The sequence below is a fragment of the Aulostomus chinensis genome, chromosome 23 (genome assembly GCF_037954235.1).
Source record: "Aulostomus chinensis isolate RoL2024-O1b breed Wild chromosome 23, RoL_Achi_v1.0, whole genome shotgun sequence".
NCBI lineage: Eukaryota > Metazoa > Chordata > Actinopteri > Syngnathiformes > Aulostomidae > Aulostomus > Aulostomus chinensis.
Window position 1 is genome coordinate 18,070,229 of NC_141342.1, and position 14,822 is coordinate 18,085,050.

At 43.4% G+C, this 14,822-nt stretch overlaps 1 protein-coding gene across 3 annotated transcripts in view; it reads right to left on the reverse strand.

Moving 5' to 3' along the window:
- ttyh2 (tweety family member 2) overlaps window positions 1-14,822 on the reverse strand; it is a 75,998-nt gene that overhangs the window by 15,235 nt on the left and 45,941 nt on the right. For all 3 annotated transcript variants that reach the window (XM_086195180.1, XM_086195177.1, XM_086195181.1), the window contains exons 4-5: window positions 8,442-8,662; window positions 4,363-4,458 (exon numbers count right to left, since the gene is read on the reverse strand). In XM_086195180.1, the coding sequence (XP_086051306.1) occupies window positions 4,363-4,458; window positions 8,442-8,662 (317 nt within the window). The remainder of the gene's footprint in view (window positions 1-4,362; window positions 4,459-8,441; window positions 8,663-14,822) is intronic.

Consider the following 14,822-nt stretch of genomic DNA (forward strand, 5'->3'; position numbering starts at 1 on the left):
TTCACGAAAAAAATGAAGAGGAAGGAGCAAAAAAACAACAAAAATAGGTTTTTACACTGCTTGTGTCCGTATCTGGGGAGTTCTGTAATGGAAATGGAATTATTTTCACAATGACCTCTGTGATTTTGGGGTGGGGGTGGGGGGGTGATCTCATTGGCCGGTTCTCAGCAGCCTCATCAGAGGTACCAATTATTTCTTCTGCAGCCAGTCAACAGACAGCTGAGGAGAAGCGCTGGCCTCCCTTCGACTGCAGGGTGGCTGTTCTCAGCACCCACGAGGACGCGAGAATCTGGGCTTGTTTTACACTCCGTCCTCCCTGGTGATCACACGGTGCCAGAAAATGACCTCAGAAACATGTGACCAAAGGATGGAAGCGTGCAGAGAAGCAACTATGTGCTGGTGTGCGCTAAAATCCACAATGTACTCTTATAGATCAGCTCCCATTATATGACAGTGTATCCAGAGAATGAAATAAACTCTGGTTGATTCGACCACAGCGACAGTTTCCAAGCGATGTCATCATTGTTTCAATGTAATCCTGGCTTGCACGTTCACGCCCGCAACAAGAATGTTCCAGTTTCAACACCCTGCAGCTCCACCGAGTGCAGAGCGGAGACCGAGCTCTCAGCGCTGACCTTCTTGAGCTTCTGCCCTTACTTCTTCCTTTATCTTTTTCTCCTATCCCCTTCTCTCTAGACTCCTTTTGCCCTCTCCCCTCTATCCTTCCTCAGCCTCTTTATCGGTTTTCCACTCCTGTATTCAGTCTCCCTCCATCTCCCTGGTACAGAATCCTCAGCCGGGCCTGAGTTGACACTTAACAAGACAGGGAAGCGAGCGAGGCTTCACAGACTCATCTTGATTTAAAAGTGAGAAAAAAAAAACAAGCCGATTCGGTGCAAAATTGCTCTCCTGTCAAACACTTGAGCGTTGTTTATCACAGTCAGGTGTAATGAAATTGGTGCTGAGGGTTTTTTTTCTAGGGGTGAACAATAGTCCGATGTGTTCCCGAGGCTCCTTCACCCACACTCCTGGATATCTGCATGTGTCTGTTTATGCACATGCATGTGGACACTTGGTACACTTGGTACTTCCATTTCTATGATACATTCACGCTAACATGACACTTTCATTTAGAAAATGTTCACATTCTGAATTAAGCAGCATATTTCTGTTAGATTGCAAGTGGAACTTTTTCCCACATGTAGCATACTGGGATTGAGATGCAGGACTTGCTGGTGTTGCTGGGGTTTGGGTGAGTACCTTTATGGATCGGGGTTTTTTTACAGCAGAAAGAAGCAAGAAAACTCATCTAACTTCTCAAAATTCATCCCAGGTCTCGGTGATAATTACAAAACTATGCGGGTGATTGGATGAAGTATTTGCCCATCACAAGCTCACTTCAACCACTCAGCTGAATGACCTCAAAAGAAGCTGAAGCCTGTTGGATCTTTTTCATAGGGAAGAGCCTTCGGTGGGGTTCTTTGTGCTTCATTCAAAGTAGAAATACTCTCAGATTCTTTAAGAGCAGTCGTTTCTCGCTGGTGTTTCACCTAAAACGCGTCCGTCCGTCCTCAAAAGAAGCTGATTGGTCACACTAACATGTAACTTGAAGCCTGATGAGGTGGTTGTGTGTGTGTTCGTGTACGAAACCAGTTGCTTCGCATAGTAATCTAGGATTTCATACTTCCAAAAATTGAAAGCTATCCATTTCTTACCTTTGCATCACAAATACAAAGCAACCTGGACAACTGCTGTTGACAATCAGGAGCCAGAGATTGTAATATTCTGGTTGTAATACAGCTGGTGAAGCCATTTTCGACAACCCAAATATTTCTAAAATCAAAAAGAAAAAGACTTTTTTTAAGCTCTTGCAGACAAACAGTTCCACTTCTTCTGTGCACACTGTTGGGAACCAGTGGCCTTTGTGTCAGCCTGGCCGTCAAACTACACCCTGTGTGTTTACTTTGACTCTTGGTAACCAGGCAAACAGTAGCGATGCCCTCTGATCACCGCTGAGTGTTGGCAGGTCACGTCCAAACCCAGGGAAACTGTGTTAGTTCTGTGCTCTGCTCTCGGATCCACTGAGCTACGAGGGATGGCAGGAAAAAATCGGCTGTGAAACTGAAGCAAAACAAATCAACTGAAGAAGCCGAAGTGTACGGCGGACGATGAGGTCAAGTCACTGGCCTGAACAAGTGTGGGAGGTAGATTCTGCTCGAGAATACTGTTTACCCTCCCTATAAATGTGTTTTCTTCTCACGTCGCTACTCAAACCACCTTCGTGTTATTTATGCATCAATTAAAAACTGACTGAAATGAAAGTAGCATCATGCTAAAAGTAGAAATACAGAAAACATACTTCCAATTAGCTTGTCACAATCCCTCACTGTCTAATTTTGCTTTGGCAAACTTCAAAACATGTTTTGTGCAATTTTTCCTCACAATCCAATAACTGCCGATTCTTGTGCCCAATTAACCCGGTTACAGAAAATTGAAAAAATCAGATCTGGAATGAAGCAGGAATCAAAAATAAAAATGAGTGACAGTGCGGCCTGTGTGTGTTTCTTCCTGTCTCTCTGACATGAGGGTATATCTGCTCATCTAAGCTGTTAGTGTGTGTCAAGCTAACACAGAACCAGCTGGTTATAAGCACCAGGAAGAGTCTGGAAGCCCCCAGAGTGTAATCCCCTCCCGAATCCACTTCCACTCTACTGGAAAAGAGCATCCATTGGGAAAGCAGACATTCTTGACACTGACTCATCTTGTGAGAGCGAAGGGCTTGGAGGGTTTGGTGGGGGTGGTTTGTGGTTAGTAGGGCAAGTTTCTAGCATTTCACACCCCCAGCTGACTGATTGAGAGAGACAGAGTAACGCTCGGCTGGATGAACGGAGGCCCCGGTGGATTTAATGTCCTGTGAACGCTCCTTTTACAGCACGGGGGGGGGGGGGGGAGTGCAAGGAAAAAAAAAACACATTCAAGTGGGAAAGGATTCAGAGATGAAAATAAATGGGAAAGCCGTGCACAATTGTGTGCAAGCATCTTATAATTGGCAACATAATATCGCCAGCGCTATTAATGTTTCATGTGATTGTGGGTGAACAAGCAAAGATGGCCCCCTGCAGCCGATTGGCTGGAGATGTGTTGTGTAGTTCAGCCCAAAGAGCCAGCTGAGTTCATTTGTCAGCACACACACGCAGAACCAACGTCTAGCGGACTGTGAGCTAAAAAAACGAAACAAAAAAAAAACCACGTATAGTACAAGAATCACTGACCGCGTCTTTAAAATGTTTCTAGTGAGTTCTTTTTCTTTACTCGTGCCATCTGTTCTCACGTTTTGTTTTTTTTTTTTTTCCTGTGACAGTTAAAATGAATCTGCCAAAAATAAAGGCTAAAAATACAACGCTAAATCCTTAATGGCACGTCACAAAAGCCCTTGGAGATACAATGCGGGTCGAGTGTGAAGCCATTTCAAGCAAGTCAAGTCTTAAGCTGCAACAACAATCGTCAGGAAGTTATATTGTTGATAACATCAGAAAGCTTCGCTCCCTTCTCTCCACGGTTCTCCGATCCAATTTGTACAGCAAAGCTATTGAGACGGCAACACTCGGAGGAAGTTCAACCTACCGCTGGCATTTCTAACAGGCAAATACAACAGGGCTTGCAGGGCAGTGTTTTCACACAGACAGGATCTAATACTTAGCTGCCTTGTTCACAAAGGCAATTTCTCAGGGGACTGAAGCAACTCCTGCCTTCAGCTCCCACAGTCTACGCAAGCGCTTACCAGCACAACTCGTTTCATGTCCCATTTCATTATGCTTGCCCTTCCGTGTCTGTATATTAAATGGGTGTCGAAGCACTGCATTGGATCTTTCTGTGCTTTTCGAATCAAAATGCACAGGCAGAAACTCTTTTTTTTTTGTCGCATTATGAATGTGCAGTAAAGGCACCTGACAAGAAAGATGATGTGTTGGAGGTTTTTGAGGACGCACGAGGAGTCATGCGGTGTTTGATTTGTTAAAATTACGCCTTCTGTCACAATGCGCACATTCAATTCTGTGCTGCAACATCTGGACCGATAATGAAATCTGCTGCAGCTGCTACTGCTGTACTGATGTGACAAAAAAAAAAAAAACAACTCACTAAAATTTAAATATTTTGTTTTGGCTCCCGGTTTTGATTTACATAGTCTGCTCATTTCCAAATCCACCCCTTCTCTCAAACATTCTGCCCATGTCTCTTCACTCCTACCTTTCATTTCTGTTGTGTAGGATTGCAAATACCACTTCAGCCTTACACGAAATGTTCTCTTATAAACAAAAATGCACGTATGAAATATGAATTTGTCGGGCGCATTGGACTCACGTGGTCAGCAGCCAGCGAGACTGCTTGGCCAGCCCCAGGCAGGCCAGAAGGCAGATGATCAAGTCCAGGATGAGGAGCAGCAGGTAGGTGAGCCACCTGTAAAGAGCAGGACAACACATGAGACTGCTGCTTTAAGAGAAACTGCAATTTAATGCAACAAGGGCAGAACTGTACTCAAAAGTTGACTCAACCGTTCTCTAAACCTCCCTGACGCATTAGGAACTGCCACCAGAGGGCACCCGTCTTTAGATCCCCTCTGCAGCCATACAGAAATGTACAAAGGGGCTGTGCTAGTCTTTGTTTTTCATCGCATGAAAGCCATAATTGCACGCACAACTGGAAAGAAATCCTCGGCTAACTAGCCTAGAGCCTCCGGACCAAGTTAAGCCACGTATCATTGGAGAGCCACGGCAGATGTTTCAGTCATCGGCTCGAAAAAAACAACAAAGCCTCATCTCACTTCTTTGTGTTTGCGTACGATTTTCATCCGCGATCATCTGAACGGCAACGGAACATTTTAACTTCTAATACCGTTCCTGAAGTACAACACCGTGACAGAGCATGACATGAGCGATGGTGTTTCTACTCTGCTGAGTTCACGTGCTCGCTGACAGGAGGAGGAGACCACACGACCCAGGAGGCCCTGTAGAAAATGGGGCTCAAACCGAAAAACGGACAGCTCAAGTTGTATTGGTTAAAAAATGACTTCTGACAACAAGCAGGAGATGCAGTGAGTAGAGGGGCCCGTCCCACTCATTTTCACCTCCACACACACATTCAGAGGCTGTCATCTGATGTGTGTGTTCATGCTTGCTCCTGCATTCCCCTCCTGGGTGGATTCATCTGTTAGGGGAGGCGTTTGTGGCCCCACACAGGGAGCTAGTCCAGATGGTTAATAATCAATGGATCAATGGGCATGCTGCAGACAAAGGCCAATATGGCATCTTTCCACCCTGATCTTCCACCTTCTCCTCCTGTATCACTCCTCCGCTGCACTGCCTTGTTATCATTTACTTCCATTCTTCCGACACCCCCCCACCCCCACTCCCGCTACAGTCACCTCCTCCTCTCACCCGCTCCCTTTTATCTCTCTCCTCATTTTTCCTTTTAGGCCCTTTACTCTCGCTTGCCCCTCTCTCCCTCGCCACCACCTCATTGCTATTTCTTCCTCGTTTCATCTTTCCCCCCTCTTGGCAGCGTACAGTACAAGAAGCTGGAGCATCAACATGCACACGGAGGCTCTGGGGTGACACTGCCACCATGTTTGTCTCTGCTATCTTAATCCAATTAAAGTCAAACAGAGTAAGGGGTGCACTGGGGCATCGAAGACGGGAAGATCGCATGTATGTAAAAAAAAAAAAAAAAAGAGAGAGAGAGAGAGAGAGAGGCTGATTTTTCTCAAGAAGTTCAGAGAGATAGCCGAGAGCAAAAGAGGGTTGACTTCGGTCTCCGAGGGTTAATAGTGATAATTGTAGAGACACAGGTCAAAGAAAGCAACAAATTAGCTCGATAGAAACGATGCAAATACTGTACACCTCAGGCAAGAACGCGGGTGGCCTCTTTACCTCCACGCCAGTGTGGACTTCGAAGCTTTTTACATCGTGTGTCACTTTTTTTTCTTTTTTTTTTTAACCATTTAGATCGCAAAATAAGCGCATAAAACATTCAACTTGTGAGATTTAAGCTCACCTGAATTTCTCTTGTTAGACATATGTGGTTCATGTACAGCTTAAATGCTTCAAACTATTTAATCTCCCTTTAATTGTAGCCAAGTTTTCACAATTTCTGAACGGATTTCATCTTTTTCACTCCCAAAAAACAGGAGAAAGAGCAATTAAACGGACATTAAACTAGATATTTCTATTTCATGATGTACGCATGAAATACGACTAAAAAAAAATACAGTATTTATTTATTTATTGACTGATGTGCAACCCTGCTTAAATATAAAATTAGTACAGAAATGTTAGCTTTGGACTGCAGTTAAAACATGTAGGATGATTCCTGGAGTGAATTCTGGTTCAAATCAGTGCTCTGATCTGAATAAAACATTTCTGGGTAAGCGAAGGCAACACTGGGACAGCACAAATTAATAAGTCAAATCAAAAACATGCAAACGCATGGACAAACACACACACACACACACACACACACACACTCACACACTTCACTAGGGGGAAGCAGTGGTAATGAGTTCATTAACGGACGAAAATATCTGTCTGTCTGGTCTCAGTCTATTAGTGTGAAGCTATGTGAGGAACTGAATTATCTGCAGAGCAAAGGAGTCACATTACAGATCAATACCCGTACACCAGCTCGTCTGTTCCCTCAGACAGAGAAGGACAAGGACACAAAATATGGCTAAAGGCTTGTTTCTGCTCCACGATGATAAGAGTTTAATGGTAATGGGACAAGGTGTACTAGAATAGTTTTCCTCATATTATACCGTAATTGTGAAGTCTGCACTCTATTATTAGGGACTGTAGATGTTTGGTTAATGGAATAATTGGTTAGACCCTGTGTACTTTATTTTTTTTTTTACAAGCAGTGTTTATTTTCTATAAGATTCCTAGGAAATTCAGCGCTGGCACCCCTCGATGGCCTCTGTGAAACCAAGTGAAGCTGTTTTTGTTTTGTTTTTTTTACTGCTGTCATTCACAGGGTATGGAAATAGGTCAGCATTTGGAACACTACTGAGTGTTCAAATTCAATTTCTGTCTCACTGACTGAATCTAAACTATAGTCTCTAAGTTTTACATATGAATGTCCCTTATATTCAAGAGTTCACACAATGCTCACTTGATTTGTCGCCACAAGGTTAATCTCGCCGCCTTTCACAGTATTCTAATTTTTCTGTCTGGGGCGACATTCTCTTGCAAGCATCCCTGTAGTGATGTGTCACCCGACAATGTTTAGGTTGCGCTTAAGGGGGTTCGCGACAGTAGCAGCGGGAGTTATGGTGGACACACCAAAGATGAAGAAATCAAAGAAATGCTTCTGAAGTGAATGAAAAACAGCATTCACAGGAAGGTTAACGTCAAAAAAGAAAGCAGCGACAGGCAGGGAGGAGGCTTTATTAGCTTTTCCTCACAGGAAAGCGCTGAGAGAAGAGAGGAGAATTTTTTATAAAGAAGGGGTATTTTAATTTTTCTTAGAGCTTCCTATGTTGCATATTAGACTTGTGTCTTTAAACTGAGGAAATGCTCTGTTTTTTAAACTATTCCTGAGCAATAGCCTGAAGACTTTCTAGGGCTCTGAAAATAACGTTGGCAAGCTAGCTAACGTGCTAGCTAGTTATCAAGCTAGGAGTTTTTCCGAAAAGTTTTGAGCCAAGCCATGCCGATTGTGTGATTCCAAAAAAGCCCCAAAATAAGTGGTGCACACTAGAATAGACTGATTTACACTTTCTGACAAGCATAGAGACCCAGAAAGAAGCTCTCTTTCAGGTTAAAAAATGCATCTTGTGGAGACAGTCAATTACTGGGTTGTTTCCATGGTCAAACTTCCCACAAATCCATGTCTGAAAGGGACTTTGTATTCACATAAGTGGGTGATACAGACTTGCAGGCACATTATTTAATCTAATCTACTAAATATCATGTGATATATTCAGGTCATGACATGCAAAATGTAACTACCTCCGCATAAATTATCTACTCAGCTGAATGTTGAACAGACAAATTGCTCGGTGATTGCAGCTACTAAAGAACCATGATATCATCAGCTGGAGCGTTTCATTTCCAAGTAAGTGTTTCTTCATTTTAGTTTAATTTGTAGTATCAACATCAAACATATACGCTTGGATGCATTCTGCCAAACAAACAAGATTTGTATGTCAGGGTTGCGTGTGCACACACTCATAATTTTCAGTTCAGTATGTTGAATATATTGACTTTTTTAACGGGTGCAGCAAATTTAATTTACGCCCCGAAAGAGATGCATATACCTGAGTTTGTTTTGTTTTTTTTCCCCATCAGCCTCTTTGATAATAAACCTTTACAAATACTGCATCACAAGGATTGTAACTGAACAGTTCCTGAGGCCAAACTACCAGACACGTGTACCTCCCTGTCCCTCACCTGTAGTACTCTACGTTGGCTGTTTGATCAGCGATGGATGCCAGGTCCACTTTAGCCTCCGCCCAGTCAGGCAGGCCCAGCAGCTGTTTGATCACATTGTCCGCCATCTGCTGCATGAACTGCAGGGTCTGTACGTAGTCGCCGCGTGTTGCAAAGATCTCGTCCAGCCTGGCGAGGTGCTGGTGCAGCCCACTCTTCATCCCACCCATGGTGTTGGCCACCTGGAGGGAACAAGAAAAGATGAGATGAATGCCGCAGTCATGCTTCGAACAAGATTTAAGGTCCAAAATGAATAAGAAAGTCACTTCTTTTCCTTCAAAAACAAATCCAATTCAGCAACCAAGTAAAAACTTTGAATAGGGACGTAGGTGTATCGAATGTAGGTGAACCTGGAAATTAGCATTGCCGTGGGTTTCCTTGACCAGAAGCCAATCGGAATTCTATGCTGGATTTCAGTTTACTGGGTAGAATAACATCATCCTCTCACATGCTACCTCACTCTTCTTTCTGTCAGGGACAAAAATGTGTCCAATGACTCCACATGCGACGGAGGAAGCATGTTGTAGTCCTGGGTGGAGCAATGACCAGGACAGCTGGGTGGCGTGAATTGGTGATATGAAGTCGAGGGGGGGAACTACACTACAGACCGAAGTATTCTGTTTTCGGTGCGATGACGTCTGTAGTCGCTACTTGTGAATAACTGCTGTATTTTTGGCACATAAAAGTCTTCAAAATTCACACAAGCTGCTTTTATGGATGTATCTTATGGCACTGAACAAACCGTTTGAGTGCCTTCAGCTTGCGTTATCCACAGACCATATTTCAGGCATTTTACCAGCAATCCATTGACTTTGCCATTGAGGAATCTTGATGTTCTACAATACAACTTAATTCTGAGTTGAAGGACTCAATCCTGCGCCACGCTGTTGTTAACTGTCCCAGTGCTCTTTCAAACATACAGATGGGGACAGCCTGCTAAAAATCTCTGTTGCTTTAAGTGAGATACACCACATCACGATCTCTTATCGCCATGTTGGTGTTCCTACAGCGTCATACTTAATCCCCTAATCCTTACCCTCACCCCCAACATTAATTATGATGTTGCAGGAACAACACCAACATGGTGATATCAGATAAGTCTCACTGAAACAGCCACTTAACTATTCAGGTCAGACGATACTGGGAGAGCCATAAGGAAACAGTCGCTGTGTGTGTGTGTGTGTGTGTGTGTGTGTGTGTGTGTGTGTGTGTGTGTGTGTGTGTGTGTGTGTGTGCGCCCTTCCGTTCAAGTCTCCTTGCTCTAAACAAGTAAACAAAATCAGCATAAAATTCAAACTGCACTTTAAGGAGTGACCTTCTACCACAGTGCGACGTCAAACTCGACAGACCCTTTTCTCAGTATCTTTTTTCGACATGTCAGGTGCAATTGATCAGATTATTGATGGCCCAGTTATATTTAGATTATCTCAGCTTTCCCACTGAGCCAACATTAACAATACCAGGACTCCGCTCTGTTAATTCAACGGAGCCAAAATCAATGTTTCTCTGCTCTGCAACGACAGGTTAAAAAAAAAAAAAAGCTGCTGTGAAAAGGGCCTATCTGATGTTATTTCTTAGTCATTACATGACATCAGAGCGTCAGCGATTCTGCTGAAATATCACAAAATGAAGTTTGGTGACTGATCGATAGATATTTGCAAAGCTCCACTTCAGCTGTAGAGGAAGTTTTTATTGTAAGTGCACAGATTACAACAAAATTCATGCAGATCCTGGGAGAACTCTGCAAGGGAGCACCAGAGAGGGCAGGGACTTCAACCTGGGTCTGTGTTTACTGCTGTGCACTCCGAGTACAGCCCCAGGAAAAATGGTAGAGTTGCTAATTTGTCATTGTGAAACATTCTGATAACCACAGGGGTGAAATTTAGCAAAGCAGTGACGCATCAGCTGGAGGAGATAATACGGTTTTCATCTCTTCCGGCTTTCTACAGAAACACCAAAGTCCCTAGTAACTTATTATCTCGCCTGTAGTAAACTAGCCTAAACATTAACCTAAATTTGAGGCTGCAGAGGAGAACGAGGCAACAGCGTGGGAGAGATGGATTACACAGGTCCATTTTGAAGTGAACTTGGAGAACAGCCAGAACTAGAGAGGCTGGAGGTGAAATGTTTGATTTGGAAGCGCTGGGGTTTTGTATTCTACGATTGTCTCCCAAATTGATACCTCACTAATGACAGCCATATTTTGTTTACCTCTTTAAACCATGTAATCAACTAATCCATTCCCCAAAGGGAAGCGTGTTCCTCTAAGGCAAACAACAAAACTAATATGGACTCTGTTATTTATCTACATGATTTTACCTCATTGACCGAACACAGAAAGACCAGATTATACGTGTGGAGCGAACATTTCCAGCGCTGGCGCAATCAATTTCATTGGGTTTAATTACACCCTGATTTGCTTGAAGGGAGATGTTGTTTACAGGGAAATGGCATTCACAGAGACATCCTGCTATTTGATAATTAAAAAGGGTAATAAATGCTCTCATTCAGCTCCGGGTACTTGGCATTCAACGGAGAGACAACGTATATTGTTGCTGTGTTTGTCGCGGTTTGCAGGAGCTGAGGAGAGTCGAAGCTGGGCCCAAGTAATTAGTTGGGTTTCCATTCAATACGTAGTCCGCATTCAAGAACTTAAGGGAAAGAGAGGAAATAGAAAAAAACATTGGTGACTCATCTGCTTGCTTTCAACTCTTGCTTAGTAGCAAAATATTCATTGTAGACAAGACAGAATAGCTTTTTCAACAAACAGATAAAATTGAGATATTTTCATAAATAAAGCGAGTCTTTATGAAAATAATGTCCCGAATTTGAGAGGTATTGTTGTTGTTCATGTGGAATAATGTAACTTATTGTATGCTGTGAAAATACTGAGAAAATATATACTCGCAGTACAAGAATGGATACAAAAGAATCCAAACTCATATTGTTGTTATTTGTTTCTTTAAATGAGAAGGTAAAATAACGCTGGACAAAAACAAACTCTGAAGGACACGTTTATTTCTTGGCGTGCTGTGGTTTTGTTTTTCTCCTTGGATCCATCCATCTATCCATCCATCCAGCCATCCATTCACCCTGGACAGGTCACCAGTCCATCGCAGGGCCAACACATAGAGACAGACAACCATTCACACTCACAGTCACACCTACGGTCAATTTAGAGTATCAATCAGCCTCGTCCCCTCTTGATGTCTTTGGACTGTGGGAGGAAGCTGGAGTACCAGAGAGAACCCACGCAGGCACAGGGAGAACATGGAGACTCCACACAGAAAGATCCCGTGCCCGAGCCGGAACTCGAACCCGGAACCTTTTTGCTGTGACGCGACAGCGCCGACCACTGCACCACCGTGCCGCCTTTCTCATTGGATATGTATGGATAATTTTTCTTTCTATTTTATTATTTTTACATAAAAACTTGTAAAACAGCAAGCTAATATTTACACATTCAGTATGTGCTTGTGCTGTGTGTACTGTCCATGGAGCGAACAGGATTTAATTGCGAGTAAAAGATCATTCACATCCAACACATGAAACAATACAATTAAATACAATGTATTTTAATTCTAAATCTCTACTGCCTGCAGCTGCACTAAAAGAGGAGACGGATGAGTTAAAGCTTTGCCGTTAATTGAAATTGGGTATAGCAATAACAAAAATTATGGAAGTATTTAAAGGTTTTCATAATTACTGTATGTGATGACAAAAAAACAAACAAACAAAAAAAACTCACTGTTTTTGTGCCAAACTGATACAGGTTCTTGAACTGGTTCTGTTTGTTTTCTTAACCTGAGCTTCTGTCTACCAAACCAGCCCGTGTACTTAGTTGTTTTGAACTGACCATCGCGTCATATACAGAGGGCGCTGCACGGTGCACCACAGAAGTATAAGGGAGCGTTTCAACTGGCTTACTTTGGCTCGGGTAGGGTCGGCTTGGCCCCGTTTCCACTGGACCCACACGGTACAAACCGTTACCATTTTGGTCCCTGCTCCGCTGGGATTCCAAGCAAGCCGAGCGGGGACTAAAATGAGACGTAAACCCGTAGCTGGGCGCTGATTGGGTAACTTATCCACTTACGTCGCCTACTTTGTATCATCTTGGCCTCGGCGGAATACTGGTTGTTTGCGTGGAAAAGTCTTTTATACTTTTCTTGGATGTTCTGTTTTGCCGCTTGAAGCCTTGCCTGTCTGTCGTCCCTTCATTTTAGTTTAAGCAAAAACCACTGACCGAGCAACAGGCATAACGCTGCCTCCACGTCGCACACTGTTGTTGTGTCGCACACAAACTACGCCAGGGAACTCTCGGCCGGTGAGTCCACCCACGCTGATGTGGTACCAAGTGCTGGTGGAAAAGCATCTGTATCGAGCCGTACCGACCCGACCCAAGCCAAAGTGAGCCTGTGGAAACATACCCTAACACCTATGCACATCCGCCAACATCCCAACTAGGGCTGTAGGGCTAAAAAAAAAAAAAAAGTATCTATTAGTTCTTATTGATGAAGGATTTCCAGATCATTGGCCCAAGCATGGGACACGACACTAATGGGTGTGCTGAGCACCGCAGACGGCAGGTGTGGTCATAGTATTCAAACATCACATTTAACAGTCGAGTCTGAGTGGACTCTAAAACTTCTGAGTTGGGCACAGACGCATGTGGGAGGAGTTAATTTGAGGTTTAGGAATAGGGGCGGACCCAGTGTGAGAGGGGTAAATGTGACTTTGCCATTTCGAAAAACAAAAACACTCTGGAAACAGCAGTTCACACAAGCCTGTGGTGCTCTGAAGTTTATCTGATCACTCATGGATACCGTTCCTGACTAAGCAGAGGAAACCACAGATGGGAAATGAAGCATGTGTCACATCCTGGGATCCTGTGTGAGGATCTTATCTGGAATGCTCAGGGAGACAGCCAACCCAGCTCATCTCTCCTTCCTCTCCTCACTCTGCAAGCGATCCTCACCGATCGAGCAGATATGATTCCCAGTCTTCTTCGATTTGATCTCACTCAGATGGTTGAAAGGCATGGGGAAGAATTTTCTGCCATGCAATTTCCTAAATCAACAATTTGTTGCACAGTGCAAATCCGTTTAACTGTGGGATTTTCATTTCTACAAGCCGTAAGGTAGAAAAACAAACCAAAAACACAAGGAAACCATGATGAATGGCATCATTGAAACAAATGGCAAGTGGCTTAGAGCTGAAGAAATCTTAAAAACTGACAATGTGCTGCCAAGTATAAAATGCTGATTCCTTTCAGAGAGGGAATATAAAACATCAATAGGCGTTATGTAGGCTAATTTTGCCCGTTTATGTAAGCTTATTGTACATTCTTGTCAAAGATCCTACGCATGTTGTGGTTAGTCCATGGCAGGAAAAGATGTGTCCAATCTTGGACTCCAAACAGTTATTTTCATGGCAAAGTTTATGTTGATGTTATTTTCTAAGGCACAGTAAAAAGATTGGTGCACAACTAATCTTTCTTTAACTGCCCAAGAACTATTAGACTACTAGAATAAAATTATGTTATGGAATTATGCAGTTTTCCAATTCTAACTCACTGTCTTCTTGATAGCAGTAGGCTTTTTCAATTAAAATTGAATGTGGAAGTTGGAGCATGAAATGGAACATGGGTTTTAAGTGCTTTGGCAGCTCAGTCACCCCAAAGCTAGTGCCCATATTTACCACTGGGTAATGAAGCTCGGTGGAACATCTCTTTAAAAATATATTCTTTCAATCCATCCATCCATTTTCTATGCTGCTTATCTGTTAAGGGTCGCAGGGTGGAGCTGACACCGGGTGAGAGGCGGGGTTCACCCTGGACGGGTCACCAGTCCATCGCAGGGCCATCAGGAGCAATTACGGGTTCGGCATCTTGCTCAAGGATACTTTGACATGGTCACCGGTGGAAGTGGGGATCGAACCTGCGACCCTTTGGTTGCTTGACGGCCACTCTACCTCTGAGCCATGCCGGCACCTATTTATTCTTTCTTAAGTTCTTCTTTTCTTTTTTTCTTTTTTTTTTCTTCTCAGGTATTTGACCACAGAGCTTTTCAGATGCTATCCCAGAGAATCACACAGGCATTTATGGTCTTGTGAAGTAACACTGAGAACACATAAAATCACAGCTTTTGGAAGACTGATGGCCCATGCAGCTGAGTTTGTTGACCAGGGGAAGGAAGTGGCTTTGTACTATGATATACAACCAGTTTCATTCACTCCAGTTAGTTCTGGAGGCCAACAGTTCACACAGAGGTTAAATGAAACGGAATGTAGTTTGGCCACAGTGACAACCTCTGGCCCTGCATCAGTAACAACTTTAGGCTGGAC